Source organism: Strigops habroptila, chromosome 2 (genome assembly GCF_004027225.2).
Source record: "Strigops habroptila isolate Jane chromosome 2, bStrHab1.2.pri, whole genome shotgun sequence".
Lineage (NCBI taxonomy): Eukaryota > Metazoa > Chordata > Aves > Psittaciformes > Psittacidae > Strigops > Strigops habroptila.
The window spans coordinates 109,597,959-109,622,492 of NC_044278.2; the positions used below are offsets into that span (position 1 = coordinate 109,597,959).

At 38.5% G+C, this 24,534-nt stretch overlaps 1 protein-coding gene across 5 annotated transcripts in view; it reads left to right on the forward strand.

Annotated features, from left to right (window-relative positions):
• Nucleotides 1–24,534, forward strand: part of TRPC6 (transient receptor potential cation channel subfamily C member 6) — a 93,389-nt gene that overhangs the window by 63,839 nt on the left and 5,016 nt on the right. For all 5 annotated transcript variants that reach the window (XR_003989941.1, XR_003989942.1, XR_003989943.1 and 2 more), the window contains exons 3-9: nucleotides 1,324–1,506; nucleotides 1,909–2,073; nucleotides 6,771–6,984; nucleotides 8,832–9,059; nucleotides 11,012–11,276; nucleotides 13,820–14,015; nucleotides 15,656–15,859. Coding sequence is in view for 2 of the 5 variants with exons in the window: in XM_030475693.1 (XP_030331553.1) it covers nucleotides 1,324–1,506; nucleotides 1,909–2,073; nucleotides 6,771–6,984; nucleotides 8,832–9,059; nucleotides 11,012–11,276; nucleotides 13,820–14,015; nucleotides 15,656–15,859 (1,455 nt within the window). In the remaining 3 variants the exon portion in view is untranslated. The remainder of the gene's footprint in view (nucleotides 1–1,323; nucleotides 1,507–1,908; nucleotides 2,074–6,770; nucleotides 6,985–8,831; nucleotides 9,060–11,011; nucleotides 11,277–13,819; nucleotides 14,016–15,655; nucleotides 15,860–24,534) is intronic.

Genomic DNA, 24,534 nt, shown 5'->3' on the forward strand with positions numbered 1-24,534 from the left:
TCTGAAGAGAGGGATAATAAACAATACAATAAAAAATATGTAGCATGTCATGAAATGATTAGTTTTAGTATTTAACTTCTGTTGTCTTTGTAGAGAAATTACATTAAAGTTCCTTTCTCTTTTATGACAGATCTGAGCTATCTTGCTTACATTACTGTGTTAAAAAAATAAATCACTAGCAGTTTTATGTAGACATACAATAGTGTCTATAACTATTTGTCTATGAGTGTTTGCATCCATCTAAGTAAAGTGAAATGTAAAACTTGGATGAAACCCTTTAATATATCCAAGTAATAAATGGTGTTGTGGGTAGTAAAGCAGAAACATGCATGAAGTACAGCCTCGGCAAATAAGTTAGGGTATTATGTATACTCAAAATAATGGTTTATCTTCTAGGGTGCGCATCTTTCATTCCTGCATGAAGAAGGTAATTAAAAAGAAGGGACTAAATAGACACTAAGAGCAGGAGAAGGGGAATGCTCTGAAGAATCACTAGAAGAGGGGGAAATGTGTAGCTGTAATAAAAGCATTCATAGAAAGATACTTTGAACATGAAACAGAGACTACATGAGCAGTCCTGTATGGTGTGGGGTGGTTGGGAGGGATTTTTTTTGTTCTTTGGGAAAAATTCCACAGCAATTTCATCTTTTTTAAGACAATGTTGGCACACATATGAGTAAATCTCTTGTAAGGTCTAGGCCAGGGGCAATATGTTTGTACAGTATATGTATATTTGGGCAATATATATATACGTGGGCAATATATATAGTTTTTAGCTTTAGATATCCGTCTATATCTATGTCCACCTGACTCACTATCTGTCTAGCTATATTAGTCTTTTTTGACCCAAACACAGCTGCAAGTAAGGGGTAGTTAATGATCTGTGGATTGCAATGATCAAAATTATGTTTTTCTGTTTGATTTATGCTTTTTGGAAAACAGTGACTCAAGTTGAAGTAGTCATTAAAGGATGTCATACTGTATTTCTGAAAGTGGTTTTTTTTACTTTCAATTGGCTCTAAAGCAAGTCTAGAGAAGTTACTTGGCTGTAGAAGCTGATAATGTAGATGTCCAAGGTAACTGAAATGAAACGAATCCTACTCTTTGAACATTCAGGGGTAACCAAGGTGAGACAAATCCTTTGAACATTCAGGGGAAGTAGATGCCTGATAACGAAGTGCTGTTAATCTACCAGACAAAAAAACCCAAAACATAACAAGATGTAAACAAACTATTGGTGCTTACAGATGTGTAGCTGGGATGTAGAACTATTTCTCTCGTGTTAGGTCAAAGCAGCAAGTTATTTTCTTTCTTCTTTTCTAGAATGATTACAAGAAATTGTCTATGCAATGCAAGGATTTTGTAGTTGGACTCCTTGATTTGTGCAGAAATACAGAAGAAGTAGAAGCTATTTTAAATGGTGATGTAGAGATGAGCCATAATAATGAACATGGTCGCCCCAGCCTTAGCCGCTTAAAACTTGCCATTAAGTATGAAGTTAAAAAGGTAAGCAATTTTGTTGACCAAGCAGACATGTCATGATAATGGTATTAAATTGTGCTATTATTAAATGTTTATGTTTTGGTAGCCTATGACACTAGATTTTGCCCAGATGAAGTTTATGTTTAATTATCCTTAGATGGAAAGTAATAGTTTGTGATGGAACACAGGGGCAATAAAATAACAGATTTTTAAATAAAGGATTTACTATTGCTGATAGCAACATGCCTGCATGCTGGGAGATTATGCTCATCAAAAAACTTTTTCTTATACCTTATTAGTGCTCCTTTGAATATTAGCTTGAGTTGTTGCTATTCCAGCATTCTTAACGCACTTCATGTAGGTGTTACTTTAATAAAAGATTTTCTGATAGCAATACTATTTCTGTGCTCCTTTTCTTTGTTACAGTTTGTAGCACATCCAAACTGCCAGCAACAACTTCTTTCAATCTGGTATGAGAATTTGTCAGGTTTACGGCAGCAGACCATGGCAGTGAAGTTTCTGGTTGTTCTTGCTGTTGCAGTAGGACTGCCCTTCCTTTCAATGGCTTACTGGATTGCTCCTTGCAGTAAGGTCAGTCTGTGAAATCTTATAATGGCATTTTATTAACTCCTATATCATCTGTAGGTATTCCAGCCTGGCAAAGGTAAAGCAGGAGTATAAATTACTTAAATAATACTGCAGAAACGTGTTATTTTAATGCTGAGTTAGAATGGAATGGCTACAAAATTGCAGCCAATGTCAGGACAATTGTAATTAAGACAGGTAAATGTATTACGTTAAAGGCTGTGTATATTAAATGACAATGGTTGAGCAAGAGTTTCTTTGTAGAAACTGTACTTCAGGAACAGAGTCAAACCATTCTTTATTTCATTGTCGCTGTAGAAGGCAGATGCAAAGGGTCCTCATATCCCATTGATTCAGAGATAGACTAAGTTCAAGCTGTGGGTTGATTCCAGTTACCTCAAAGGCAATTTTAATTTTGATTATTAAAAATTAATAAATAAAAGTCACTGAAATGTGAATGCCAGAAATTAAAACAATCATCATCAGTTTTAACTGCTGACTTGTCCAGATGGTGCTAATATTTATTATATTTCAGGAGGTTTTTAAAGCAGTAACACAGCCTCCCTTGCCTCCATTTATAATGAATGCACTGGCTGGATTTGGATGCTACCACTGTGTCTGTTTTGGATGATATACATAGTATGGAAAACCTTTCCACTGAAGATGGATTGCAGTCTCTGACCTCTGAACTATGTTGAATCTCTGTTTTATTTGGTCACTATCCATTTTAAGTGAACACTGATGGAAAATTCCCTTGAGAATATGTCAGAGAGAACAAAAGGGATCCTGTAAGGGTTGTTGAATGGGTTACAGTATAACACCCATGATTTTAGCAGGTTGAATCCTGTACACATACAGTGATTCCAAGGGAAGAGGAAAGTTGAAAGGGAGGACTGAAGCCTTTGTGTTGTTTTGGTTTGGTTTTTTTTTTATTGTTCTCTGAGAGGGGAAAAGTGGGCCTTTTTTGTTTTGGCATACTTTTCATTTATTTCAGTCTGGACAATAAAAATTGGTTATATAATTTTCACTTTTGTGTATAGCGACTAGAATTTTTATGAATACTTTTGTCTTAAAATGTGCCTTGAGATTGAACATACTTCAGTAATTGCTTTTCAGCTCTAGCAGTAATTTACCTATTTGTCATTTTCCTTTTTCCAATGATTTATCGTATCTTAAAGTAGTTTTCAACCATTGTGCATTCTGAAGAAAGCTGTTTAAGAGTACCTTTTTAAAATCAAGGTTCAAAGGACAACATCCTTTAAGGTTCCACTTCCTTCGTCACTATTTAATCGCCTCATTGTGTGATATATATATTGAATGCTTGTTGTTTCATTACATTCTTCAAATATAAAATCTAATCCACCTTTTTCACTAGTTGCCATTTCTTTCCTTCTGCTTCTCTCATACCTCAAATTTTGCTTCTGGTTTTTGAAGACAAAAATGTTCACTGTTTGATTTCAGGATAGGATGGCTCCAATATGGAACATGATCTCTATCAGTAGAGTCTATTCTGTGTATGAATAGGTGGAATCTTATAAATCTCTTCTCCTACTGAGATAAAGTACCCATTGTTTTTCCAGGTTTGGCACTATAGGGCACAGTGACAGAAGAGAGAAAATACTCCCAGTATTTGTGGGGAAAATAACAACTTGCAGTGGAGTTATTGTGACACATTTCTCTATATTCTGATGCCATGGCTCTGAGAAAGGCAAAAATATCTTTATGATATTTGCAACATCTCTGTCAGTTACCTATATAGCTGACCTGTTTTATTTAGGAAAATGATGACTTGAGCTTGGACCACAGATATTGAATTGAGAGTTTCAGATCTGAAAGAAATTTTGTAGAAATATGTGGACAAAATCCTGTTGTTTTGGCAGGAATTCACTAGAGTCAGATGCTGAAAGGAATTAAAATTGCCTCTTGTTTGGGTTTCAGCCAGCAATCCACATGGAGGCACTTCAAAGTTTTATGACCTGTTTGTTCTGCATTTCTAATTGGTAATTCGGTGTAACAACTGACATAATTAACCCCAAACCTCTAGAATACTATTTTATTACATGACATTTTGCAAGAGTAAAAACTTTTTTCAGTTATCTCAAAGAATCTGTAACGTCCGTGCTGTTCAGCTCTAATTAATAATAGAATTCAGGATTTTAGTTTTGTGAATTCATAAGTAATTCAGTCAACCCCTGGCCAAGATGAAGGATCTGATTTGAAATTGAGTCTTTCACTGTTCCCAGCCACCTGGGTTGGCATTTCTAAAGAAATGACTTGGTAAGTCCCTACATGCTTTCTAGAAGCATGTTCTGAGGGTTATACGTATTCCTCTTTCACACTGTGATAAAGGAAAAGAAGTTGACCATTATGTCCAGTATATGAGGACCTAGGAAATTGCTCTTCCTAAGAAAGTATAAGCATTATCTCTTTTTTGTTATCAGGCCTTTTCTCCTTTGTGACAAGTGTGCTATATAAAGTCCTATTTTATCATTTCTGTATCAATGCCATACTCCATCACATTATGAAACTGATTGTTTCTGCAGAGTCACAAAGGGGGAATGACGTGAATCACTGACGCAGTCCTCAGTGATTTCAGGTGACCCTATATACAGGCAGATACATGTTGAAGTATCCACAGTATAACTACTGTATATCTTGTCCTAACCCAAACCAACCTACAAAACACTCTCCAAAACTCTGTAGCAAACCAAAGACCATAGCACAGAAGATCAGAAACCAGAAAAAAACAAACAAAACAAAACCCAAACCCACTTTAATTACAGAATGAGATTCTGAGCATTTTAGAAGATCATGTCTTGATCTTCATACCTTGGTCTGTGAAATGGGAGGAAATTTGTTATGTCAAAATGCACAGTGAAAGTGTATTAAGAAGGGATTCTAGCTTATAGAAGAGTCCAAAATTGCAAGATTATGGCCTTGTCTTTATATGTTGTTTTTAATTTCCCTGATTTGTACTTTCTGAGCTATACCTTCTCTATAAAGAGATTGGGAATTTTAAAAGTGTCATTTCAAGATTTTATTGGATCACTGATACGTGGCAATGTCATAAGAACTTCCAGCATTTGTGTAATCGGTTCAACCATAGTCAGTCCTACTTCCAGGGAGATTTTACTACTTGTAAAAAATACTTTTTGTCTCTTTTGAAGGGGTGGGAGGGCACTAGGAGTTCAGTCTTTTAAATTTCCTATTTTTTGTTCGAGGCATATATTAACATTAACTTCTTCAGTATTTTTTCTTCTTTTCTGACTATGTCTCTTTCTGACATCTGTCTCCTAACCCATCTTCGTTTGTGAACACAAGAATAATGCATTTAAAAGGAAACTGTCAAGGTACTTTATCATTTTCCAGCTCTGCTTTATCATGTGTTGTTTATGACTCTTCCTTCCTAGCTTGAAATAAAAACTTTCCCCATGACGGTTACCTGTTCTTTTTGTAGTTCACGCAAAATGATTGGTTGTTGAAGTTCATCTCATGAGGCTGACGGAATATTTTATTTAATAAAAGATAAATTAATTTATTGAGAAAAGTAATGAATGGCATGGGTTTGCAAAATAATAGAGAAAGAAGATCAAATTTTGTGCCTGCTAACCTTGACAGTGTTCCTTTAACAGTATCTTCTTTTTACATTTGTCTAGTTCTCTTACTGTTATCTGTATTTGAGACCTTACCATCACATCCTTGGCTGCATCCTCTTATTCTGTGTTTCTTGAAAAGTTGACTAAGGTCAGAAAAATTCTGACTTTGATATTGAAACAAGTGTAGCAAAAACATGAATACAAATAAGTTATCTTTCTGCTTTCCTCTCCCTTTTCCAGACCACAGATTGTTATATGTTTCAGTTGAGATCCATGACACTTGCATTCAATTCTTTCCAGAGAATTTTGGCAGAGATACTATCTTAATCTAAAATTAAAAAGTATTTTTCTGCAGCTGCTAACAAGTGAGCAAGCCAAGACTTTTACTATTAATACAGGCACTCTCAAAAAGAAAGTAAATAATCAACAGAAGTTCAGCCTTGTGTGAGCTTGCATAGAACTTCAGTTTTTTAAATGTGACATTAAACCATTTTAAAGTTGTTCTTATTCATGACATGATGACAAAGTTGAGGACATATCCATTAAAGGAGTCAGGAAGGAAATGAAGACCCTATACAGACCTATAGACATGACTTTTTGAGGCCTCATGAATTTTTTTAAAAAGGAAATTAAGTTGGGAAAACTGCACAATAATTGTGTTAAGCTGAGTATCACATCAGTCAGAAAACAGAATTCTTTAGTCATAATTCACTCCTAGTGGTAATTTAATGTTTTTAGTGTCAAAATCTCATTGTCTGTGTTGCCATAAAAAGATGACTAGCATGTAAGAAATTCAACATCTATAATACATATTTCTCTTGATTACCTATAATAGACATAGATGCCCCAAAATAATTACAGATTTATTTCAAAACACTGAGTTAAAAATACATGTATGCTGAAACTGGTAGATTATGCCTCTGAAAATAGCAAATAAGTAGAAACTTTTAAAGATGACTGTCAGCATGGCATCATAGTAAACAACTTTTTCCAAATATTTGTTCCTGTATGTTATTGCAATATATATTTCTCCATGTTACTGTTCTTTTCTATACATTTTTGAAGAAGACAACACAATATCCTTGTGTTTCATAACCTCTGTTGCAGCTGGGGAGGATAATGCGTGGACCATTTATGAAGTTTGTAGCCCATGCAGCCTCTTTCACCATTTTTCTTGGTCTACTTGTCATGAATGCAGCTGACAGATTTGATGGCACCAAACTTCGACCTAATGAAACGACAGGCAATGTAAAACAGCTATTTAGGATGAAAACATCGTGTTTCTCATGGATGGAGATGCTCATTATTTCTTGGGTAATAGGTAAAGAGTAATTTTCACTTAAATTTGTCTTGCTATGATTTCAGTGAAGCTGGATTCAGTTTAATCCTTTGCTATCAATTGTATGTATAAAAATTGCAATGAAAGGAGTTTATTCACCTGGCTGCATTCCCACATAGGCCTCGTACTTCTTACTGGATGTCAGCAGGATTCACATGTGCCTGGTTAATCACAAACATTCAGGGTAGAGACTTAGATGAAATCTACACTGTCTCAACATGAATAAATTCAGTTTTATGAATATCAAAGGAAAGTGTCTACGAGTTTTCTGGGGTTTTTTCAGTCAGGCTGTGTCAATACCCGAGGGAAAGGATTTCCACATCATGAGCCAAGTTTTTTTTATGTCCAGCTATCTCTTTTTTTTCTCTTATTTTGCAAGTATGCCAGTAGAATTAATAGTGTATAGCTGAATGTATTATTGACAAACGGGAAGAAGAGTACAGACCCCTGAACATTCAGTGGTAGATTTTTTCCACCCCAAAATAGGGATGAAATGAACGTTATGAATAGTACTCTGAGCTGACCTATTCAATTTGATAATTGAACTTGACCCTCAGCATGTACCCTCAAAAATATTTTACTTGTCTCATTCTTATTTACAAGTCTAATACCATTTATTCCAATGGACCAAATATTTTAAGGATCTGTGTTCTGGTTGTTAGTTAAATCAAGTCAGTCATATGGGAGAGTTAAATTCAAGTTAAGTAAAATCTGTTTCTATTCAAGAGGTTATGAATTTAAAATATTTTGCTTTTATGAGCTCTCTGTGATTGAAATTGGAGCCATTTGTACACCAGCTGATTCTTAGAGCTTTAGAAGACATTGACAATCTTTATATATTTCATCATAAAGCTGTCTATAAATTAATATCGTTGTGTATTATAGGAATAATATGGCACTTAGAATTCCAAATATTCTATAAATGTCGATGTTTTCATCTGATAATAACAAAGTAAATAATAATTTCCCAATTTGAAGTTCTAATTTTCTAATTTAATCTTTTTATTTATTTCACTGTCGTGCATAGTTGGTTTATGAAACAATGATTCAATGCATACAGATGTAGCATTGAATTTAGTCACTGCAATTGAGATTATTGTTGTCCTTATCTGAAAATGATGAAAAGTTCCTTCAGACAATTTGATAAGCGCAAAAAATAGTGACATTTTTCCATACAGTTTTTTATTGACTCTCTTTAGAATCCTATAGATGTAGTTCATGAGGAAATAAATTTTATCTTGAAAAGGACAAGGATTTGCTCAATAAAAAGGAAGCCAGAAACTAATACTGTACTCTCATATTTTATTATTAAGGGAGAATAATTAGGAATCAAACAGATACTTGTTCCCTGTTGAAGAAGTATTAGGTCTGATTTATACTTTCATGCTGGTTTGTCACATGTATTCACAATTGCAGTAAAAGAGACTGTACCCAAGGTACTCTGGAAATAAGGAAATGTGAGTTCTGCTATTAGTTCTGCCACTGCTTTATGATCATGTCAGAGCATTTCTGCTCTTCCCCTCTCTTCCTGTGTCTGTAACAGATGGTAATACTCATATCCCATTATTCTTTTTGAGAGCTTTTGTAGTTGTATAGGAAGAAAGCCATATGAAAGATTGTTTTTATTAATTACTCACATGAGAAAGAAGGATTGGAATGTATATGAATTGGCAGGTTCAAGGATTTTAGTTTGTGTTCAAACTCCCACTGACCAAAATTGTTTTGAGTTTGACTGCAACTATGAGCAGTATGTATCTTATACATAATAAAATATCAAATAAATGTGAAGATAAAAGAACACACCGTTTTCTCTGTTCTCTTTTATACAGGCATGATATGGTCTGAATGTAAAGAAATTTGGTCTCAGGGTCCAAAGGAATACCTTTTTGAGTTATGGAATATGCTTGATTTTGGTATGTTAGCAATTTTTGCAGCATCGTTCATAGCAAGGTTTATGGCATTTTGGCATGCATCCAGAGCCCAGAACTTCGTCGATGCAAATATGAAAGATCTGACAAGTCCAACATTGGAGCCCAACATAAAATACTACACCTTGGGTGAGTTAATTGTACACGATTAAGATTTACTTAGATGAATAAATGAAGATGAATTACCAAGATGAATTGATTTTCTGCTAATAAGTCTCCAATACTTTAGTTCTACAATGTACTGCTTAATAAATTCCCACCCTTTCGTCTTTCTCATCCCTATTATTTGATCACAGTTCCCACAGCTCATACATTTCTTTGGGGACTGTTCTAGACATCAGGTACTGAATTGGTCTAAGATTAAAATAACCCCACTGTCATCCCCCATTTTAAATATTATTTTGATCCAGGTCATTTAATCTGTTCAGTTACACAATGCTATCCTGCAGACACTTGTGTTGGTACAACTGTGAATATGATGTATTGTAATGCAGGCACAGAACTAAGCAATGAAATGCATTAACCTCTTAAACTTGTTTTGCCAACATAACCAATACATGCTTTTGCTCAGAGACTTTTATATTATTTTAATAGTTCTCAATCCATTGTCTTTACCAATAAGAGATAAAAATGTTAATAAACTTGCTTGGAATATATGAGAACTGTCTAAAAGCTATTTTGCCCAAATGAGGAAAAATTAAGTTCTGTTCACTGCCATCTTTGATCTTAGTTATCCATGAAATTTGAGATAAAGCTAACACAGGTAAGCCTGCTTGTGTGAAAATGTGGAGTCTTTTGCCATACAGATGTTTTCTCATTTGAATATAGTGTGTAGTAGCCTTTGCAGCAAGGAGCTCAATAAACAAAACATGCACGTACCTGCAAGAAACACAGCAACTAACAAGGCAATGAATATGTGCTAACTGAGCCTTGTTGTGCCTAAAACCAGAGTAATTTATTACTTTGTCATGATACATGAATATTGGCATTGCAGTAAGTTTCTTGAAGAATATAATTTTCTGATGTATGTAAGGTCACTTTGAATAATGCTTAGCATCACTGGGTATGAATGTATTATAAAGCTGTACAAATAACTGACTTTTTATTAAATGGTTATGTGTTAATTAACAGCTCAAATTAGTATTTTTCCAAATGACAGCCAGTCAATATAAATTATTCATTGATTTTCCTGGTTTTACAGTAGAGTAAATATGGATAACAACATTCTGGGATGTAGATAACCCATCCCAGGTTAACCTCTTCTCTTTGCCTGAAGCACAATAGTAACTTGAATTTAAGTCTCCCACATCACCAGACAATGTCTTAATCTCCAGCAAGGACGTATTCTGAAGAATATTGCTTTAGATTTCTTCTTCTGACTCTTTTCTGTAAATATTTTTTTAAATACAGGTTTGAACCTGAATGCTGTCCTCTGCAGCTGAGTGTGTTCCCTGTCAAAGACCAGTGTCACATTCACTCATTGATTGAAACGATATTCAAGTAATTCACACAAGTGAATATTAGCTTCAACAGAAGAGATTGATACAGATGATGATAGAAAAGGTGATAGAATGGGTGTTTGGTGTGTGCTAGGAAAGGGCCATAACTGTTTCACTATGAGTAAAAAGATGGAGTAAATAGAAAAAGTAGAGAAAAATTGTTGTTCCCACAGGTTTAGAGTTATGAATGGCATCTAATGATTCCAGATCCCTACATCAAAACAATTCATTTTGGGTAGCTCAAACAAATCACATTTCTAATTTAATTTATTCAATTGACACTGTAAGCTGAATTTTACTTAAATTCCCTAGCAGGCTGGGATTCAACTCCCAGAAAGTTACCTCAGTGATCCAACAGCCCACGTTTATAATCAGTGGAGATCTAATCAATACAGTCAGTGGAGCTGTGAAATGTTTTTAGTGCTACCTGGCTCATTCAGTTGGCTAAACGTAAGTGATTAGCACTGTTTGAATTGCCCAGGGTTTCTTCCCTCACTTCCAGCTGCTGTTCCAAAAAGACCTCCCATAGATCTGTACAGATGTCTTGAAATACTAATAGAAATTCTCATCTTTTGTTTCTAGCCAGAATAAACTGGGATCCGTCTGATCCTCAGATCATATCTGAAGGCCTGTATGCAATTGCGGTAGTATTAAGTTTCTCCAGAATAGCCTACATCTTACCAGCTAATGAAAGCTTTGGACCACTGCAGATATCACTTGGCAGAACTGTGAAAGACATCTTCAAGTTCATGGTGATATTTATCATGGTGTTTGTGGCTTTCATGATAGGCATGTTTAATCTCTATTCCTACTATCTGGGGGCAAAACAAAATGAAGCATTCACAACGTAAGTACAGCTGATTAAACTATGATGATTGTGGGCTGTTTTTTCTGGAAAGATGGTTGCTTGCATTGTATGTATTAAGTTTACTAATTGTTTTCTAAAATTTGCATCTCTTAAAAATGTGCCTTGGATTAAGTAGTCATTTTCTCTCTTGTTCTGGTGCTTAAAGGATATATTTGAAATCAGAGGATGAGCTTTTGATCCTAACAATACTATGATAAATAGGGAAAGACAGGCTGGGGAGTTGAGATGTAGTTGTCCTTTATGTGAGAGAGCAGCCAGAATGCCTGTACTTCTGCCTAGGGATAGATGATGAGCCAGAGAGAGCTTACAGGTCAGGACTAGAGGGCAGAGCAGTATGAGTGATGTTGTAGTGGATGTCTGCTACAGAATGCCCGATCAGCCATGGTTGACCCTGAGATTGTGGAGTTCAGGTTCCTGAGAAGAGAGAACAAGGCAAACAGCAGGACCCCAGCCTTGAGGAGAGCACACTTTGGGCTGTTCAGGGAAGAATCTCATGGCATAAGGCCCTAAGGAGGGCAGTCCAGTTGATTTTCAAGAATGCCTTTTCAGTGCTCAAGATTGGTCCATCTCAATGGGCCAATGAGGAAATCAAGCAGAGGTGTCAGGTGGCCTTTGTGGGTGAGCAAGAGTGACTGATAAGCCAACTGGTTGTGATGCCACTCAGAAGGACCTTGAAAGGCTTGACAAGTGAGCTGGCAGGAACATAGTGAAGTTCAACATGGGGAAATGCCACATTCTGCCCCTAGGAAGGAAGAACCCCATGCACCAGGACAGGCTGGGGCTGACCAGCTGGAGAGCAGTTTGACAGAAAAGTCCTGATGGACCGTAAGCCAGCAACATGCCCTTGTGGCAAAACCTCCTGAGCTGCACTAGGCTGGAGATGCTCATAAAAAAACAGAAGTACCTCAGACCTCTTCACAGATGTGCATATGTCAGATGATCTGGCAGTGCAATCTGTAATAGCACTCCATGCACAGGACTTGTTCCCGGGGTTGTTCCAGGATTTCAGGACACAGGCTGGGTCAGACCTGGAGCTTGCAGGACAGCATCCTGCCTGTGAGGGAGGCTGGCACTGGCACTTCAGAGTGCACTGTAGCAGCTCCCTTGCAGCACATGGGAGCAAGGCTGGTTCCTCCATCATGTGCTGCTGTCATCTGTAGTTGAAGCAGGCTAATCACTGCAGTGTGATACACATGAGAAAACATTTGTAATTTAGTTCAGACAACTCCGTATATTCTTACTGGTAAAAAAACCCTCATCTAATCCCTTTTTTAAGCACTGCCTCTCCATAGTTATTGCCATAGTGGCAATAACCTAGTCCATCTTGAGAGGAAAAAATATATTCCTTTTTTTTTTTTTTTCTGACTCTTTATTTCCTTGGCTAGTCTTTTTTTCCTCTCCACCATAAGAATAGAAATTCTGAATTTACTTGTCTGTCAGGGGTTATTTGGTATACATTTGTCATGCCTCTCCTTTCTAGCTGTGATTTTAAGATAAAGCACTTCAATGAAAACTCATTCTTTTGTGTGCTCTGCAGCTCTTTCCCACTTCATTTCTGGCTGTCATGATGTTCAAGCTATAGATGTTACGAAGTATACTCATCCAGGAAGCAAACTTGGCCAAGAGGGAAAATACTGTTACTACTTTTTTTAGTATTATTAGTTCACACAATAGATAAAGTACCTAAAGCTACAACTCACAGATGGAATATGGATAAAATATTAGCAGAGAAGTAAATTCACAACTAAAAATTAGGGGGGGTTAACTTTTTTTTTCCTTAACAATAACATGATAAAATCCAAAATTTGCTTTGCAATGCTACTGCATGTCTTCAAACAGGTGGAGATAGATAGGAAAACATACCTCAGAGCTTTGGACTTACGTTTATGTGTGTATATATATATAAACTGATTAAGAGGAAATACATGTATCTAAATGAACTAACCTGAAGAAGTCAATATCCTTACACCATGACTTATTACCTTTACCCTGGATTTGCGGAACAATGAAAACTCAACTTCAGGTTTAAGGTCTGTGAGACCAATTTTTTGAAAAATGCTGACTTTCTATCAGATCCTGTCTTCTTCACAGTTTCAGAATGCCAGTCCTATTAATGGTGAAATAATTCATACTAAGTGAACTAATGGTGCAATTAAAATAACATATTTACAGGTTGATTATTTTGATTTAGGTTTGCATTGCCAGCAAGAGTGTAGCATATAGATTAAAGTAGTTAACAAGTGAATCGTTGTAATATTCTTTTGAGGATGTGTATGTAATTCCTAAATGGAATCATATGGTTTTATTGTCAATCCTAAATATTAGGAATCTTATATTATGAAACAGCCTGTACCTATGAAATTAGATAGTCTACTTGTTGTGTATAATATCACTGTGGTAGAGTTCTACATTATAATGGAACAATTTGTACACTGTGTAAAAATGGTAACTGGCAATTTGAACAGTAAGAATATACAGCTTTTCTTCAGTAACATATGCATGTGTTCAATTTCTCTGTTCAGTGTTGAAGAAAGTTTCAAGACATTGTTCTGGGCTATATTTGGACTCTCAGAAGTTAAATCAGTTGTCATCAATTATAAACACAAATTTATTGAAAATACTGGTTATGTCCTTTATGGAGTCTATAATGTTACCATGGTCATTGTCTTACTCAACATGCTTATTGCAATGATCAACAGTTCGTTCCAGGAAATTGAGGTAAAAATTGCATTTATTATGAAATATCACCTCATTTACTGTTACAGCTAATTGTCTAGATCTGAAAATTTTCTTGTTGACATTTTATATAAGAAAAATAATACATATTATTTCTCCTATCTAATAGGAGAAAATACCCATTCCTCAGTACACTTGTATTATAAAATATGTGGAAATTACCCAAATGCATGTGCTTGCAATACTAAGAACTAGACTGGACTAAGAAACTGCTGTTGTACTGTTTTATGTTCCTGAAGAGGAAGGGCTGCATTGTGTGACTGTGAATCTTTCATTTGCCTCAGTTGTGGTTATTACGTAACTACGATTACTAAGTAATAACAATGAGAGGGAGTAGTGCCTCTCTGCTGCAGGGATGTTCTTGTTCCTATGTCTTGACCTTGCAAGCAGGTCTATAATACATTGTTTTCTTCTTTTATTTAAACAACTGTTGCTCTAGTCCTCTGCTGTGAACAAAACTTTACAGAGTAATCAGCAGGGCTACTGAAAACCAGCAGGAACTTTGCATGCCATGGAAAACAAAGGGCTAAATCATTATCATTGTTTAAAAAAAAATGAAGCAGATCTCCAGAAGCGAGGCCATCCCAGCTTTCCCCTGGTGACACTCTTGTCACAAAGCAGCAGACTCAGGTTTGACACCACTCTGGTGGCAAGTTCTGGTCTCCCATTTGTGGCTGTAGCATTGTCCAGCTTGAGCAAGAGCAACATGCATTCTTGAGGGAGGTTCAGATTCTTCTGACTCAGGAGGCCACAGAACAAACTATCAGGTTCAGAACAATAAAAACCAGGCTATTATCCAACAGTGTGGTGACTGGATACAAACAGCTTCTAAAAAAAGCTACAGCAATATTGAGTCATGTCCTTGAACGTGACATAAGTCCTTTTTGCAGAAAACCGTCTTGAACTTTACAGGGAGGAATAAAGTGAGTGTTTTGGCTATCATTAATGTTACACATAAACCATGGTGATGATAACATACTTGATTTAATCATATATTCCAGCAAATGGAAGGAATTAGATGAGAATCACCTAACTTGTTTTAACTTCATGTTTAAATTAACAGAGTAAATTTCTAATTTAAAGTTCGAATACTATGTCTTCTTCACAAAACAGATAATAGTCTTATTGCTATAGAAGAGACCAGTAAGATAAGAAATCAGAGTCTTAATGAGAGATTTATGTTTTTGTTACATTAACATAGGATTTTTCCATTTTACTTACTGAGGTGCCAGTGTTCCAAGCAGTTTGAGTGTTGCCATAAGCTTTAACTTAGGCATTGTACTGTGTGCTTTTAAATCAGAGCTTTTGTTCTTATCAGTGTGTTTACAAAGAGATCTGTCTCTGTGAATGCTGTATTGCAGAGTGTTAGCACTCACTCTGGAGTAACCAATAATTAAATCAAATCTGCTTTCTTCTTCTGTAATTGTGTCATTTTAAATGGATTAATAAGAACAGTTCTACTCATTGAAATTCAGTTTTCACAGATTATAAAAGAATTCTTGATCTGTTTGAGATTAACTTCAGCCAGTTACATTCAAAACATAGATAAGGTTTAGCTAGAGCATCTTCAATAGTCAAGGTGGTATTAACAGTTTATTAACAGCCATGTTTCTGTTTAACAGGATGATGCTGATGTAGAATGGAAATTTGCAAGGGCTAAACTTTGGTTTTCTTACTTTGAGGAAGGGAGAACTCTTCCAGTACCCTTCAACTTAGTGCCAAGCCCCAAATCTTTGCTTTATGTTCTACTCAGAATCAAAAAATGTATTTCTAAACCATTTCTGTGCCAAAAGAAGAGCTTTCAGGAGGATGCAGAGATGAACAAGGTAATCTTATAATGTGTATACTGACTGCTAATTTGAAAAGATAAAACAAATTTTAACTTTATTTTTGTTGTTGACCTGTTCTCATGATTTTCCCAACATAGCCCATACTGAAGTCAGTCACTACGTACAGGCTTAAATTCTTACTTTCTTTTTATATAAATACTTGTCTACATCTGTAATCAGTTCTGAGCCCAGAAATACCATTGTTAATTTACAGCTCTTCCTGCTTCTTGTCACAGAATCAGAGAAAATTCAGGCCAGGAGGGACTTAAAGAGGTCTCTGGTCCAACTTCCTGCTCACAGCAGGGTCAACTCTGAGGTCAGGCCAGGTTGCTGAGGGCCTCATCCAGTCAGATCTTGAAAACCTCTAGGGATGGAGACTGCACAATCTCTCTGGGCAGCATGTGCCACTGCCTGTGACTGTCCCTCATGGTGAATAAGTTGCTGCTTCTACCTCTCATTCGAATATGTCCACTGTCTCTCCCTCTTCTGTCCTGCAGCACTGTGAAGACCCCAGGTCCATCTCCTCAGTGATCTCCCGATACACAGTTAGATGCTGTTAGGTATGCCTGAATCCATCTCTGCTTCTGAACAAGCCCGTATTTCTCAGTGTCTCTTCACAGGAAAAGCATTCCAGCCCCAGACATCTTTATGACCCTCTGCCAAACTTGCTGCAGTTTTTTAATATCTTTCTAACTGTCCCCCAGCATCCTCGCCCCAGTCCTTTTCTCTGAGGTGCTCCCCAGCCACTCTCCAGCCAGTGCTATTGAGTTATTCCTTCCCATTTGTCCTTACTGAAATTCACAGGGTTCCTATCAGCCCTGTCCTCCTGGATGACATCCCTGCCCTCAAGACTATCAATCAGCTCCGCACCCCCTCCCCCCAGTTTGGCTTTGGCTGCAATTTTGACAAGAGTGTGCTTCAACACCTTCTCTGACACTTCGTCTTTGATAAAGATGTTTCAAAGGGCAAGTCCCAGGACAAGCCCTTGTACTACCCTCTTAAGCACAGGATTTTAAGCACCCATCCAGCCAGGATTTTGCCCATCTAGTTGTCCACCCACCCAGGCAGTAACAACCTAATGTGGATACAAGAATATTCTAGGATAGAGTGTTAAAACCCTTGCTAAAGTCAAGGTGGATGACATCTCCAACTTTTCCCTCATCTACAAATCCAGTCATTTTATCTCAGAAGGCCATACAGATGGTCAGACAGGTTTTACTTTTCATAAATCCACATTTACTTTTCCCAGTCACCATCTGCTCTTCCATGTGTCCAGAAATGTGCTCCAAGAGGACTCAATACATTCTTTTGCCAGTTTCTGAAGGGAAGTTGAGTGGCCTGTGTTTGCAAAGGTATCATTTTGACCTTTTTTGAAGACGGGTTTGACATTTGTCTTTCTCCAATCTTTTGGGGACCTTTCCCAACATTGTCTTTCAAAGACAATAGCGTATTTGCAAGGACTTCATCTGCTCTCTCAGCATCCATGGATGCAGCCCATTGAGTCCAGTGAACTTGCCTGGGTCAAATTTTCTCAAGTAACCCCTGACTTGACCCTGCTCTACAGCTGCTCATTCTCCTTCTCCTCAAATCCCTTCACTAAGTGCAGAGGCCTGAGACACTGTTGGTAAAGCCTGAGGCAAAGAACGCATCAGGTCTCTCAGCCCTTTCTGAATCCGCTGTCAGTAAATCCCCTGCCCCACTGAGCAACAGGCCCGCATTTTCCTTGTTCAGCCTTATACTGCTATTGTAGCAGTATAAGCTCTTCTTACAGCCCTTGCAAATGCCAACTTAAGGTGAGCTTTGTCATTACTCACACTACCCTCATATGCCTCACATGTCCCCCTTTGTCATGGGTTGACCCTAGCTGGATGGCCAGCACCCACCAAAGCTGCTCTGTCACTGTCCTCCTCAGCTGGACAGGGGAGAGAAAATGTAATGAAAGTCTCATGTGTCAAGATAAGGACAGGGAGAGATCACCCACCAGTTACCATCATGGGCAAAACAGATTCGACTTGGGGAAGTTAGTTTAATATAGAAACATAGAATCATAGAATCGTAAGGGTTGGAAAGGACCATAAGATCATCTAGTTCCAACCCCCCTGCCATGGGCAGGGACACCTTGCCCTAAACCACGTGGTTCAAGGCTCTGTCCAACCTGGCCTTGAACACCGCCAGGGATGGAGCATTCACAACCTCCCTGGGCAACCCATTCCAGTGCTTCACCACCCTCACTGTAAAGAATTTCTTCCTTATATCTAATCTAAACTTCCCCTGTTTAAGTTTGAACCCATTACCCCTTGTCCTACCACTACAGTCCCTAAGGAAGAGTCCCTCCCCAGCATCCTTGTAGGCCCCCTTCAGATACTGGAAGGCTGCTATGAGGTCACCACGCAGCCTTCTCTTCTCCAAGCTGAACAGCCCCAACTCTCTCAGCCTGTCTTCATACGGGAGGTGCTCCAGCCCTCTTATCATCCTCGTGGCCCTCCTCTGGACTCGCTCCAACAGCTCCATGTCCTCTTTATGTTGAGGACACCAGAACTGTACACAGTACTCCAAGTGAGGTCTCACAAGAGCAGAGTAGAGGGCAGGATAGAATCATAGAATCATAGAATCGTAAGGGTTGGAAAGGACCTTAAGATCATCTAGTTCCAACCCCCGTGCCCTGGGCAGGGACACCTTGCCCTAAACCGTGTGGCTCAAGGCTCTGTCCAACCTGGCCTTGAACACCGCCAGGGATGGAGCATCCACAACCTCCCTGGGCAACCCATTCCAGTGCTTCACCACCCTCACTGTAAAGAACTTCTTCCTTATATCTAATCTAAACTTCCTCTGTTTAAGTTTGAACCCATTACCCCTTGTCCTACCACTACAGTCCCTAAGGAAGAGTCCCTCCCCAGCATCCTTGTAGACCCCCTTCAGATACTGGAAGGCTGCTATGAGGTCACCACGCAGCCTTCTCTTCTCCAGGCTGAACAGCCCCAACTTTCTCAGCCTGTCTTCATATGGGAGGTGCTCCAGCCCTCTTATCATCCTCGTGGCCCTCCTCTGGACTCGCTCCAACAGCTCCATGTCCTTTTTATGTTGAGGACACCAGAACTGTACGCAGTACTCCAAGTGGGGTCTCACAAGAGCAGAGCAGAGGGGCAGGATCACCTCCTTCGACCTGCTGGTCACGCTTCTTTTGATGCAGCCCAGGATATGGTTGGCTTTCTGGGCTGCGAGCGCACACTGCCGGCTCATGTTAAGCTTCTCGTCAACCAACACCCCCAAGTCCTTTTCTGCAGGGCTGCTCTGAATCTCTTCTCTGCCCAGCCTGTAGCAGTGCCTGGGGTTGCCCCGACCCAGGTGTAGGACCTTGCACTTGGCTTGGTTAAACTTCATAAGGTTGGCATCGGCCCACCTCACAAGCGTGTCAAGGTCCCTCTGGATGGCGTCCCTTCCCTCCAGCGTATCAACCGAACCACACAGCTTGGTGTCATCGGCAAACTTGCTGAGGGCGCACTCAATCCCACTGTCCATGTCACCGACAAAGATGTTGAACAGGACCGGTCCCAACACCGATCCCTGAGGGACACCACTCGTTACAGGTTTCCAACTGGACATCGAGCCATTTACCACAACTCTTTGCGTGCGGCCATCGAGCCAGTTTTTTATCCACCGAGTGGTCCATCTATCAAATTGATGTCTCTCCAATTTAGAGACAAGGATGTCATGTGGGACAGTGTCGAATGCTTTGCACAAGTCCAGGTAGATGACATCAACTGCTCTGCCCCTGTCCATCAGTTCCGTGGCTCCATCATAGAAGGCCACCAAATTGGTCAGGCAGGATTTCCCCTTAGTGAAGCCATGTTGGCTGTCACCAACCACCTCGTTGTTTTTCATGTGCCTTAGCATGTTTTCCAGGAGAATCTGCTCCAAGATTTTGCCAGGCACAGAGGTGAGACTGACTGGTCTGTAGTTCCCCGGGTCTTCCACCTTCCCCTTCTTGAAAATGGGGGTTATATTACCCTTCTTCCAGTCATCGGGAACTTCACCTGACTGCCAGGATTTTTCGAATATGATGGACAGTGGCTTAGCAACTTCATTCGCCAGCTCCTTCAGGACCCGTGGATGGATTTCATCAGGTCCCATGGACTTGTGCACGTTCAGGTTCTTAAGATGGTCTCGAACCTGATCCTCTCCTACAGTGGGCCTAAGGTCTTCGTTCTCACAGTCCCTGCATTTGCTTTCCAAGACTTGGGTTGTGTGGTCAGAGCATTTGCTGGTGAAGACTGAGGCAAAGAAGTCATTAAGAACCTCAGCCTTCTCCAAATCCATGGTAGCCAGTTCTCCTGATAGCTTCTGGAGAGGGCCTACATTGTCCCTAGTCTGTCTTTTATTTGCTACGTATCTATAGAATCCTTTCCTGTTATCTTTTATATATATTTTATGTATTACTCATCAAATCAGAGTAGAGTAATGAGAAGTAAAACCAAATCTTAGAACACCTTCCCTCAACCCTCACTTCTTCCTGGGCTCAACTCACTACTGAATTCTCTACCTCCTCCCTCCCCAAGTGGCACAGGGGGACAGGGAACAGGGGTTGTGGTCAGGTCATCACACATCTCTGCCACTACTTCTCCTCAGGGGAGGACTCCTTATACTCTTCCCCTGCTCCAGCAGCGTAGGGTCTCTCCCACAGGAGACAGTCCTCCATGAACTTCTTCAGTGTGAGTCCTTCCCTCCTGTCTCTGGCTGCTGTTGCACAGTAACTTTTTCCCCTTCTTAACTATGTTACCCTTGACCAGTGGTGAGTCTGCCTTGGGGCCAGCTGGTGTTCAGTCTATGGGACATGGAGGAAGCTTCTAGCAGCTTCTCAAAGACGCTGCCGCTGTAGCTGCCCCCACTACCGAAACCTTGCCATGCAAACCCAATACAAGCCTGTTGCTGCTTCCACTGAGAATGCAGCTGCTTTTTATTGTGTAGCATTCTGTTATGTTTTATTTACACAAGTGCAGGAACAGCATTTAAATTGATTCATTGCTGTATCTCACGGGCTTATTTAAAGAGTTCGTAGTCAGTCTGTTTTTCCTGCAGTGTCTTGGTATGAATCAAATTAATTTCTTTAGGAGAACATGGGGCATAAAACATGGCATTAGGTGGTTTTGGAAGTATAAAGACTAGCACTGTTGTAACACGTTAGGGAAGAAGAGCTTTCCAAGACAACCAATAAGACGTAGTGAATAGAAAGTTGAACATACAGTAACATTCACACAAAAAAGAAAGGTTTGTCATGGTGGCAGAAACAAATGTGTCATTTATTTGTGGCAGACAAATTTTAGTTTCCTTTTTATGTGGAACGATCTTTGTTAAAATAGGCAGTTGTCTAAGCAGAGGTCTTTTCAAGGGAAGGAGTTCTTGAGTCTGTAGTCAAGAGTCATTCGTTATTAGACTGGGAATCAGTAAAGAATTTACATGCATCTATCAGCTCTCTGTCATCAATGTCACAAGCACTTTTTCCATCCAGTTATAAGTTGAAGAGTAAAGAAAAGAAAGTGATTGCAATCCTAGGGAAAAATACTGTGTCTATAACAAGCCTCTGTATCTGGTTAAGTTCATAATAGTCTGTAAAAACAAATGCAGATATTACAAACACTGTCACCAAAGTCAAGATTCTTATTAACTTCAGTTGTCTCATGTGTGTTACCAGTAATTTTTCTAGCATTTCACAGGTCTCAATTATTTTTTTGGGAGAAGTCTAATCCTCATGTATTTAACAGTCAATGGAGGTGAGACTGCATTTGCTGAAGTTTTTGATGACTCTGACATTTGCAAAACTTTTCATCAGGCTACTTGATGCAAGTTGGTTTCACAACTTCCATGAGTGATAGACGTCACTGAAAAATCATGACTTTAAGGAGGTGCATATAAACTTCAAATTGAGTGTTGACAAGAAACAACAAATCAAAGGGTTTTTTTTTTTTTCCTAATTCACTTAATTTGTGACTTTGAAAGCACTGAGTTAGAAGCTTATTTTTAATGACTTTTTAATGTGAAATTTATGTTGCTGTAAAACAGATACTCTTTAAAATCCTGTTCTTACACCCTAAGGAAAGAAGCTGTATTTTTTCATTACCTTCCAAAATAATATTCAAACCTAACAATTCAGATGTTAATGCGTTCTGCTCACTGCAGATTGTAGTATAGCTAATGCTAAGTGAAATGCTAATGCTAAGTGCTTACTCTCTAGCCAAGGAAGCTATAAAAGTGTAAATCAAATTAAAAAAAAAAAGAAAAGCTTTTACATTGAAAACCATAAATAAAGCAGCTGAACCACACCTATTCATTCCTCAGCTTTTTCAGAAGGGTGACTTGATACTGCCAGAGGATTACACTTTTACTTGCCTTTTGGACCACCACATACTGTGGGGCTGACTTTATCTGAATCTATCAGATGCTGCCATCCTTCGCACTTCTGAAACGTAACTAAAATATTTTTGTGTCACGTTTGACCCACTGTTGGTGATTCGTTATTGTTGAGGCTGTTTTATGGCATCTTCTCAAAGACATTCTTAGGCTTTTTGGGTTTTGACTTTGGACTCATCCTATGCTGAGCTAGGCAGGTTGGTGCTGCTGTGAGTGCTGAGCAAGGAGGTACTTCTGCAAGGAGCTGTTATAAACTCAGTGAGCTGTGCAAAGATAAGAAAAGATCTGGCAGTACCAGACCCAAGATTTGTTGGCTGTGTCTGTGCTAGTAAATTAAATATGACAGAGAGCGTATCTGGGCACTGAGGCAGACTCAGGAACAGCTTGCCCCTATTCAAGTAGTTTTCCTCCCAAAGTAGGGTTGCTGCAAGCTATTGTCCCCAGACCACTCTATTTGCCAAACTCTGCATAGGAAGGGAGACAGTTGCTCTAGTGCAAGTGCTACTTGGGAGGACACTAGAAGTTTAGTGATAGAAGACATTGGATTACAATACCCAGAAATGTTAACACGCTCTTGAGTTTACTGCTTCACCCCCAGCCTGTGGGTCTTTCTCCTGCAGGGCCTGCATCTTCTCAGTGCAAAAGTAGCAGCAGCAACAGGGTGAGTGTAAAGACAAGAATTAGGATGTGAAGGGTAGTTCTGCCCCTGGAGCCAGCTCTGCCCTCATTACCTTTGGCAGAAAATGAAGCCAGATGCCATCAGTGCTAGACAGCAAGTGATTTACATAGCTGTGTTCAAAGTGTAGCACACCAGAAACTAATTTCTTGAGCCATATCTACATATAATAACAAAGGCTGCAAAAATGTTTTCTTTCAGGCTGTTGATTAAAACCTGCAGATTTCTTCTGTTTCAGGCTAGAATTGGTGCTTTAAAAATCAAGTGAGCAAGAAACTCAAACCAAAAAAGGGGAGAAATAAATGAAGAAAAAGGCAAGTTTTAAAGAAACCTAGGTTCTAGATTGGAAAGCACACGTGTGAATGAGAAAATTTATGGTTTAAGAGTTGCAGAACTTGTTCATCTTCCTGAGCTAAAAACTGATAGATGATGTATTTAATACTTTTTCCTAAAACATGGCCCTTCAGAATAGAAATAAGGAAGAACTAGTTATTGAAATAATTTTAAACCCTCATTCAAACAATAAAAAATGTTAAATTTTACTTACCTAGTATGAAATAGTTTCTGAAATTTTTACAAGTGACCCCTGGTTATGGGAACACAAATTGAGTCATTTTCTGGGAACCCTTCCTACTGGTCTGAGCACATACAATCTACTGGCACTGCAAGTTGTCAGCTGCTTCTGAAAACTGTTAACTGGATGTTAACAAAGTGTTACACAAAACAGCTGCAGTACTTACATTACTCTTCTGATTGCACTGAATTTTAAATAATGGGAGAGAAAGCAAGTTCAAAGAAGGTGTTTTATAGGAGCAATGATCCATGTGTGCTGCATTGCTTTTTCACACAATACCTGGGGGAGAGTTATTTTTATTAGGGTTTATGTTGTGGTTTTATTTAAATTACATTTTTTCCCCTCCTGTTACTCATGTGCAAATGTTCAATAGATAGTAACTTAAAATACGAATTCTAGTTCAGTCATCAATGTGACAGACTGAGTTTAGTAGTAATTTTGGGGAAAGGAAAAAGCCATAGGCATGAAGCTTAAAGAGATTGTAAAAATTTTGTGTAAAAATGACGTGATAATGAAATCTTGGCAATCTCTGCCACCAAGTGGTCATTCAGCAAAGTGCAACAGATGTCCTGTCCTGTTACTGCTACACATAAGCAGATTTAATAGAGTGATACACTTCTAATTTATTTGCCAACTTCCAAGGTGCTGTCTGTAGCTAAATAAAAGTACATTATTATGCTAAAAAAAAACAGAGTCCTGAAGGGTCAAATTTAAGATAAAAGTGTTAGTGTGTCTGGTTTTGTAAGTTTGCCGTTTGTCACAACTCATTTCACCACATCAAGTTTTAGTTAAGCATTGGATTAACTTTTGAAATAAACCAATGTTACATAAATTTGAAACCAGTGACCAGCATGCCAGATTACATTTCAAATACATAATAAAATACATAGTAAATACTAAAAAAAATACTTTAATAAATAATAAAAATAATAAAATTAAACGCAGTTGTACTTTAAATGTAAACTGGTAAGTAACAGGATCATGAATAGTATCACAGCTGCAGACTAAGTCCCGTTT